Consider the following 9,974-nt stretch of genomic DNA (forward strand, 5'->3'; position numbering starts at 1 on the left):
TGGGCCAACCAGTGGGCCAATGACAGTTAGCAGGTTTTAAATCATATACATATTTATAATTTCCTTTATACAGTAATTCCTATTTAACACATTAAGCAACAACATTTTAATGTATTAATAAAAAAAAATTCCTACATTGCAAAAGTAGAAGTGTGTGATTGCTTCTGAGATTTTTCTTGTCCTTGACCTCTATAAGGATGGTGGACAGACAGAAAGCAAAATGACAATTGTGTGTGTGTGTGTGTGTGTGTGTGTGTGTGTGTGTGTGTGTGTGTGTGTGTGTGTGTGTGTGTGTGTTTGTGGGCGGGCGCGTGCGCGTGTGAACGGGTGTATGTGTGGTTTCACAGAGGCACTACACTGTGGAGACAGCTGCCGGAAAGTGTTAAGACATTTATTAATTCCTCTTTGAGCTGTTCTCACAAGTCTCTTAAACGCTTTTCCCGGTGAGTGTTTGTTCTTGAATGCGTACATTTTAATAGTATTATCTATGTCTTTGTATGTAAATCTGTATTTGTTTCCACAGTGTCAAAACAATTGTCATTTTAAACATACTTTGGTTTTGTTATTTCTGTCTTCTTATATTTGCATTAGCAATAGTTTTTCAAAAAAAAAAAAAAACATAACAGGAGATTATTTGTAAAGTGCATTGGTGTGTTCATCATAACTCATACATTTTCCCAGTGAACATAAACATTTATTCCATTATATCAGTGTGGTTGTGGTGTTTGTAGCTGTATGTGGATAAACTGTTCAAGCATTTTTCAATACTGCATTCATCTGTATTGACATTCTTCCTCCAGGCATCAAGATGAACACAAGTCAGGTGAACGCTTCACTCAAGTGTGAGAGGGACACCAGAGTAACATCTGTACTCTTCCCTTGCCTGTACGCGGCTCTCTTTCTGGTGGCTTTTGTGTTGAACAGTCTGGCCGCTTGGATCTTCTTTCAAATCCGCAGCAGCTCAACGTTTGTCGTGTATTTGAAGAACGTAGTCGTGGCCGATCTATTGATGACCATTACTGTGCCTGTGAAGGCACTGACCGATGCGGGCATGGGTTCCTGGCAGCTCCGGGCTTTTTATTGCCGGTACTCAGCTGTGCTCTTCTATATCACTATGTACATCAGCATCCTCCTCCTTGGACTCATCAGCTTGGACCGCTACCTAAAGATTGTGCATCCGTTTGGGAAATGTGCTCTTCTGAGGGTCAGAGTAGGTCGGATACTGTGCGCAGTTATCTGGGTGGTCATGTTGTCACTGGCTCTGCCGAATGTCATCCTGAGTAACCAAATGCCACAGATGTTACCTGGTGCTAAGCTGCGATGCACCAAGATGAAGGGGAAGATGGGACTCATGTGGCATGAAGGCTTTAACTACTTCTGCCAGGTTGTTTTCTGGGGTACGTTGGCACTTATGGTCATCTGTTACACCTTCATCAGCAGGAAAGTGTTTGAATCGTACCGTGCATCACAAAGCAGAAGTGACACAGCCAGCAAACAGACTACATCTAAGGTATAGTGCACTTTCTGTCACTTTCTGAAGTTCTGTAAAGATGTGTTTTTTCTACACTGTTCCTGGAGGCACCCCAACACCACACTTTTTGGATGTCTCCCTTATCAGACTCATCCATTTCAGGTCTTGGAGTTAAGTTCAAACTAAAGAGTTTGGAAAAGTTTAGAAATGTGTGCTGTTGGTGTGTCTCCAGGAACAGCGGTGGGAAAGTCTAGTTTAGGGGAATGATGTAGATTAATATAAAGCCATGTTATGTGTCACAGCTGTGAAATCTGTGTTTATCTTGCATGATCAAACCTTAATATCAAACCTATATAATGAATTTGGAAATTTTAGAGAAATGCTATGTAAATGCATTATGCTGTAACTAAATTCATTAGATTTTAGTGGACTTAGACTTAGTTGACTAAAATCATATGACTTAAACTAAAACTATTTATTATTTTTTTTTAAATTGATGACTAAAAATAAATGTCATTCTAGTCAAAAGACTAGTCTGTCAGCTTACTGAAGTGTGCATGTGTAATACGTGACAGGAACAAATCGTTTTAAGATTTAAGCACATCTAAAGCAAACATCTTGCAGTAAAGAAAGAAGGAAATATTTCGCAAAAGCAGACTTTTTCAATGAGAAAAATGTGTTCTCATCTCGTGCAGCAGAAGAAGAAGTGGTTCAGTCACAATTCTGCATTTATAACTGCAGGAGAGAATAATATACGAGCTGTAAGTTTCCGGACATGTTGTAAGTTGACATATTGCAAGCTTAATTTAACATCACCACTGACAAATGTATGTAATACTCTGAGTCAGATACACCAATGATTATATTTGGATGTCACTACAGGGAAATAACCTAATTTATCTAATTTATTAATGAAGAGATGTAAACGCAGCTTGCTTGCGTCATCAGGTTAATGATGTGCATGTAAACAGGGAAAACTGGTTATTTTAATAAGTTGATATTTGTGACCCAGTTAACAGAATTTTGTTATAAGAACATTCTCCAACTATTCAGAGTTGGTTCTGGGAACATACAAAATGTTTAGTTTTCCTGACGTTAGAGGAACATTTTAAAAGGTATGATGGTCCGCAAACATTCTTTCAACTTAATTTAGATTTAAAATTCAACATTCTAGGAAAGTTAATTTGTAACATTCCAATAACATATACATTTACAGTTTCCTTAATTTTAGTAGAATGTTATTTAAAGGATAGTATAGACAGTTTCAATGGTAACAACATAAACAAACGTTACTGCGCATGTGAGCTTTTGTGGACCTAACTTAACTTCCGGTACACTTCCAAATAGAATCAATAACAACAGCCAAGTCCCTCTAGAGTAGATATTTTTTGATAACAAACAAAATATGTTTGCTGCGTGGATCAGTCTGACTTAATGAAAATGCAAATTCATTCTTTACCAGCAGGAGATGTTTTAAAGCATAGACTTAAAGCGCGAGAAATAGAGGTTTCCCCAGCTGTAAACGAAGCAGAGCTGGTACGCTCACACGCTGCTTTATCAGGCATATAACATGCAAGTCTTTCTTCAGAAATACAGCGATATAAAAACACCTGTGCCTCGCTTTGATATTTAAACATATAAATGTAAGGAATTATTATTATTAAACTTGCAGTACGTAACGTTACTCATGTTTATTCCACAAAGCCTTTTTGAAAATCGATCAGTATTAAAATCGTGGCGAGTCTCCAAAAAAAAATAAATGTATGGGAAACACATCCCCCAGCACATCTACCTGAGCCCAACTTCAGTCTATTCATCACCTTGACTTTAACTGCGTTTGTAGAAGGCACTGCAGCCAGATCGATATACACAACAAAGACCGGAAGTTAGGTCCAGTCACGTGCGCCCAATGAAACCGTCTATACTGTTCCTGAAACATTCAATCATTCAAACACCTGCTGTGAACAAGCACTGAAATAAAGACATTTAAGAACACAAATTTTTCTTCAGCCACAGCCTTAGATAAACTGAAGATAAAATACTTAAAATCTCTCAAGATCGGATTAGACTCCACAAACAGCTTTTCCAGCTTCTATTATTGCTACCGATATTCATTTTATTTCTGTCAGACATCTTTTGAAGTTCTCATTCACAATTAACAGAGGTTTAGATCTTTTACTTTTACTTGTTTTATCTTGTGCCAACAAAACTGACTTGAACGCCCCGGACGTTTAATTATGACTTGTCAACTCGTAAGTACAAACTTACTGAACTACTGAAACTTAGTTGGTTGCTCGTTGGGGGTGGCACAGCTTACCCCAAATTTTGAGATGAAAATTGTGTCTGTGAGAAACACACTGGCGAGGTGTTTCCTAATTGAATGAATCCACTTTATGAACAAATCAGTCACGGACATTTTGTTTTTTTCACTTTCACGTCTATACTGATCTCACTATATCTTTTTGTGAGTGTATAGTCTTAACTTTGCTAGGCATGGTAAATGTTTTTATAAATGCATGTTTTAATTATAACTGTGAAGCAACAACATTGAAATATATATAAATAAAAGTTGAAGTTAAGTTCAAATTCCATTGTATTTTGGTGGCTTGACTTCAAAAACATTGAAACCAAAAATTAATTGTTTTGAAGAATGTTTCAGTCAATTTAGTCAGCTTTTTCATTGAACTAGAAAGAACTTTGAGAAGAAGGATAATGGAACGGTCTCCATGCGATATTAGAAGGGCTTTCCTCTCTGTACACATATCCTTAAGTACAATTTTGCCTGTATTATTGGTGTCCCATTCAAAACTTGATCTTGAGAGAAATGTTATGTTTACCCCCACATTTAAATGAAAATTTCGCCCCTCATGGAGATCAGTGTTTGCTTTGGTTGAGTTTCTTCTTCTGCAGCAAATGCAGGTTTTTTCAGAAAACATTTCTGCATAGATAAAGCAGATACACATATTTGTTTTAATAACAGACAAATAACTTCAGTCTAGTGATTTAAATAACCTCAACCAATTTAAAGAGAGATAGCTTGCTACACTGTTGTTGTACTACAGATGCTGAATGTTGATGTTTGGGAGTTTATAAATACTGTCACTGTTAGCTATTTTCTTATAACATCTTTTGTGTAATTAATACACTCACAGACATAACACATACAAAACACATTCATGGCTCCCAGCATGCATTGCTGCAATTTTACTTTATTTATTTTTTATTGTCGCGATTGTTGAGGTTTATATGATGAGTCCCAATGTCTAAGTGTGATGTGTTAAACATTTAAAGAGGTTTGGACAATCTTACAGAATTCACTTAAATGTTTTTTTTTCTTTCACATTTGAATGTATTATTTATTAAAATTATTACTATTATTAGTTAATACTTCCTTCTCATGTAATATTTCAAATCCAGAAGTAAGCAAAACAGCATAAAGGCGGATGTCCAAACCACTTTAATGCAGTAATTTGTCTGTTATTAACACAGATATGATTAACTGTTTTAACAATGCTGAAATGCTTTCTGAAAACTTCTGCAATTGCTGCAAAATAAGCAACTCATCAACAGTCAAGTGTCCGGAGCCCAACTACAGCAAACACTGATATCCATGATGGTGACAAACAAACAATTTTCTATAAGACATCAACATCTAAACATCAGTTAATTCCCAATAGGAAATTATGTAGACATGTGACAGAAATAAAGTCAATCTGCTTAGTAATACTGTAACTGAAGGTAATGCTGTCTGTGGAGTTGTTTCATCAGCTCTTGAGAGATTTAATGTCTTTTATCTTCAGTTCATCTGAGGCTGTGGCCAAAGAAAATTGTAGACTGTGTTCTTATTTCTCTTTTTTTTTCAGCAAGTATTTGAATGATTGAAAGAATGTTTCAGGAACACCATAATAACCTTTAAATAACATTCTACTAAGATTAAGGAAACTGGAAATCAATATGTTATTGGAATGTTACAAATTAACGTTCTTAGAATGTTGAATTTTAAATCAAAATTAAGTTGAATGAATGTTTGAGGAACATCATACATTTGAAAAATATTCCTGTAATGTCAAGAATTTTTTTTTTTTATGTTCCCTGAACCAACACTGAATATGTGGGGAATGAATATGTGGGTCACATATGTTACCGAGACATTTTGTGATCACATGAATGCTTGGTTGGTAGTGTTGCCATAAAAACAAAATTCAGCTTAGAGTAAAATGTTACATGTTGTCATCTTGGAATTCTGGTAATCACGACATGGCATGAAGAGCTATTCAACATGTTGTCACTGTCACGTGACCTATCAGCATCAGTTATGTCCCTTCACTGCTATTCAGAAATACTCTCCTTTGGCTTCTTGGCATTTGTAATGTGTCCGTCAAATGGTTAAGAATTTGGCAAGTAGTAGGTCTTCTGGGTATTTTTTTTCCTACTGTTTTTCAAAAACTAAAAATTCACACATACATGTTCCAGCTGTGAAGAATCAGTCTTCTGTAAATTATTAGCCAAGAAATGCCTACTTAGACAAGAAGAAGCTGGTATCTCAAGCTATCAAGTGTAATTTGATTTGTTTGCGGTTTTTTGGTACTGGTTTATCTGGAATAGAAATAACAGACCTGTGTAAAAAATATATTATTATATTATTTTCAAAGGTTAACTTATTGTGTTTGTTTGATAAGTTTGACTTCTGTCTCATGTTATATACAGCATTATCACTTGTAATCCAGAGCTTCATGCTACTGGGGAAGTTTAGTCTTAAAGGGGTCATGAAATGAAGAATAAATATGTTCTTGATATTTACACAGGTGAGAGTGTTATATACTGCAAGTTTCAGAACTCAAACTAACTCCACAGTTTAAAATATGGATTATTATTTTCTCTGAAATGGCCAGAAGAAACTTGGAGAGGTGTGATTTTTCTCCTCAACCTACCATTAACAGTCGTCATTCATGTCTGTAATCAAAAGAGGGGTGTTCTGAACAAATCATGTCTGTCCATTAATCACAAGAGCCATACTAATGTTAGATGAGGACAAACTTTATAAACAAATATAAATAATTGAAACTGATCTCTTGAGCATCATGTATGGTTGCCATCTTAAGTGAGCTAAAATAGGGACACCCTTTCATGACAGTTCCGCAGCTGTTACCTGGATGAGATTAATTTTCATTTTAACTCATTTTTTTATTCATTTGCTTAAATTAGGACTACATGAAATCTAAATAATTTCGCTTTTTTTTTTTACTTTTTAAAATGTCAAATTGATTATGACATATATGCTTGAATATAATATGTGTATAATATGTTCATGTTTGGGTGAACTGTTCCTTTCAAGTCATACAGTCCACCGTGAGCAAACTGATTGTGACCCATTGATATCTTTCCTGTTCAGCTCTACATCTGGAGAGTCTTGTGTTCAAAGGGTACATGTGAGTTCTGTATGTTTTAAATAGTGACCATATGTCCTCTTTTTCTTGGACATATCCTCTTTTCTGTCCTAAAGAAATGTGTCCACCCGGGATTTCAAAATTGCCCAAAAATGTCAGGGTTTCGGCTTTTGTTTTCTACAGTCGCCATTCATTGTGTGCATTTTTGCAGTAGAGCTTTTGTCCAGTGCTCCTGCACACATTCTAATGTTGCATATCATTTTTGCTCATCAGCGAGCTGCCATCAATATGCTGAGTATTTAAATCTCTTTTGAATGAGTACTCGCTCTTCACTTTCGATTTCATTTTAGGGAAGGAAGATCAGATATTTGTCAATGAGCTCAGGATCTGCTGAGCAGCAAATCCTCCAGCATGACCTGTCAGCCATCTCTCCTCTCAATCTGTCATCAGTCAAATATGATTCCTGCAGCTCGAGTTGGATGCAGGGTTGTCAAGTCCCCCCCCCCCCCCATGGAATTAGGCTAACCTTACTTTTAAATCGTTGTCATGGGTTAATTTTCCCCCGTGGGTTAAAGGTTTGAAATATTGCAAAATAAGTTAAATAAGTAATTTTTCTCTCTACCTATGATAAAACTTTGATGTTACGTTTTGTGAAGGATGGCCAGTGTTAGGAAGCTTTTTAGCTGTGTTTATGATCAGTATCCATAACAGTTACTGTAAAATATGTTTTTTAGGTAGGCCTATGGAAATGACATGTTTTGAGTTTTGATATTTGGGATACGGCCAGTGCACTACTTTGGGGCACTACTTTAACCACCAGCCTACTAAACTGCAGCCCCCCGCCCCGCACCACTGTCCTCTTTTTGGAAAACTAAAATATGGTCACCCAAACTTCACAAGTTTACCGTATGCTGCGCTCGCATGAAAGGCACACGTTCTGTAGACTCCATCATCGCCATGGAAACAATGACACCAAAATGAGCTTCTCTAACTTCTTATGAAATTACTTTAATTATAATTGCATTATTAGCATCTATTTTACCTTTAAATATGGGATGGTTCCATATTTTAAGGGAGGCGTGGCAACCCTAGCATCAAGACCTGTGATCGGAGTAATATGTAAGGGCTCGTGTATTTATTTCTTTGTGGCATAGTGTCTTACCAGAGCTGCCAACTCTAACACATTCAGCATCAGACACACGCAGTTGACACTGCTCTCAAACCCTCACAACCACACATCTATTTTCTCACACAGTGAAAAGCACCCTCAACCAAAAGCAAGAGAACCTTCATTTGGAATGATAGCATATTACCAAACCCTTCAACACCTATTTATTTGTGCTCTGGAGAATGTCAAAAGTGTTTGTTTACAGCGTGTTTTTATAGCTTTGAGCAAGGTAGCAAATCACAGACATATCTGTTGATTTCTGAAACATTTCTGATTAGCCGTTGTGTACAAGTTATGCAGAATTCACTCACTGATCAACATTCTGGATTTTTTTCTTCAATCCAGGCTGAACTCAAAAGTTGGCAGCCCTGGGTTTACAGCTGTCTATTCAGTTGTGAAATAAGCCTAAAGACTAAAGTATCAACTTCACTGTTCCCGTTAGCAGAAGTGAAAACACAGAAGTTAGAATGAAAACAATCTGTTCTCTATAATGAGTTAATTTTATATACAGAGAGCTAGCAAAGATTGTTATTTTTATAATCGCTAGAGTTTCTTTTACACTAAAAGTCTCAGCAGACACGTGTCTTCCAACAGAGCATTCAAATCAGATGCAGAATTCAGAGTGGAGAATAACCGTTTATGCCTAAATTATGAATGTTCTGAAAAAAATAAATACATAAAACTAATTTGATTAAATGTGTACCTGAGGGGTTTATACAATAATAATAATAATAATAAAAATGCATTTTATGACTCATTTAATAAAATACAATTTTTACACAAAATGAGAAATGATAAAAACTTCTGTTTCGAGTGTTGCTCATCGGTCTTCGTTCTGATTAAAACTCTTTCCTCAGTTCAGTGAATCACTTCATTCATCAAAGGATCAGATATGTGTTATTTTGGCTCATTTTGTGGCAGAGTGATTGTCGAATGTCTGAAAGTGAGTTTTGATTGAGTAATTTGTAGATTTGTGCCGCTCGAGCTGCAACAGTCTGTAGCTGAATTGCATTACATTCTTGATTTGACAAGTTCCAGTTTCTGGTGTGCAGTGTGTTAACTTTGTGCTAAACTCTCCTCTCCTCCACAGGTGTTTGTGGTTGTGGGTGTATTCTTTGTATGCTTTGCACCCTTCCACCTGGCCCGAGTCCCTTACACCCTCAGTCAGACCCGCAATACTTCTGCCCAGTGCTGGGCCCAAAACCAGCTATATTTTGCCAAAGAGACGACGCTCTGGTTATCATCTACTAATGTGTGCCTGGACCCTCTGATTTATGTTTTCCTGTGTCGTGCCTTCCGCAAGAAGCTCACAGCTGCGCTGAGCCGGCGTCCGCTCCCACACACCACTCAGACAGAGACCTCCACCAGACTAGAGATGTCAACCAGAGGCCACTGTAACACCAACCTGGATTTAGGATGACGTTAACATCCTTCTCCTTGTACTTTTGTAATATTGTTATTATTTTCTTATAACACAGAAATAATTAGATATTTTTTTAAATATTTTTTGTACAGAAAATATAAGCATAAGCTTGTTTTAATGATGCAAGGATGTAGATATGTGAACTGGAATTAAATTTGTAAACCTGGGGGAATCAGAGATAATGAAATAAAATTGACTCCATTATCTACCCAGTACTGCACATTACTCTCTTTCTTGCAGTTGAACTGCAAAAAGTGAAAAAACCTTGAGGGTTAGTTCATAAAATACATGTTAGATCAACATTTACCGGGTTATTATTCCTGTCCTTAAGTCAGCTTCATTATCAGAAACCACAGCAGTTTTAATTTCCTTTCCAGCAATCTTGCCCTTACAGTCTCCTCTTCCTGTGAACAATGTTTTCTTTTGGGGCAGAAAGTGTCAGCTTATTAAAGGGACAGCTGGTGAAAGTGGGGGGAAACCTTGAATTGCAATAAAAGAACATTATATTGCATACAACACATTATA

At 36.6% G+C, this 9,974-nt stretch overlaps 1 protein-coding gene across 1 annotated transcript; it reads left to right on the forward strand.

The window, feature by feature from the left end:
* The first annotated feature begins 348 nt into the window (after window positions 1-348).
* On the forward strand, window positions 349-9,520 carry LOC113058232 (P2Y purinoceptor 13). The gene is made up of 3 exons (XM_026225934.1): window positions 349-443; window positions 801-1,510; window positions 9,117-9,520. The coding sequence occupies exons 2-3, from the start codon at window positions 809-811 to the stop codon at window positions 9,444-9,446; spliced, it is 1,032 nt and encodes a 343-aa protein (XP_026081719.1). The 5' UTR covers window positions 349-443; window positions 801-808; the 3' UTR covers window positions 9,447-9,520.
* Window positions 9,521-9,974: the final 454 nt, after the last annotated feature.

The sequence above is a fragment of the Carassius auratus genome, chromosome 40 (genome assembly GCF_003368295.1).
Source record: "Carassius auratus strain Wakin chromosome 40, ASM336829v1, whole genome shotgun sequence".
Taxonomy (NCBI): Eukaryota; Metazoa; Chordata; class Actinopteri; order Cypriniformes; family Cyprinidae; genus Carassius; species Carassius auratus.

Coding starts and splice junctions, on each gene's coding strand:
- LOC113058232 (XM_026225934.1), top strand. CDS start 809: ATGAACACAAGTCAGGTGAACGCTTCACTCAAGTGTGAGAGGGACACC. Junction 1,511..9,116: donor GCAAACAGACTACATCTAAG/GTATAGTGCACT, acceptor TCTCCTCCACAG/GTGTTTGTGGTTGTGGGTGT.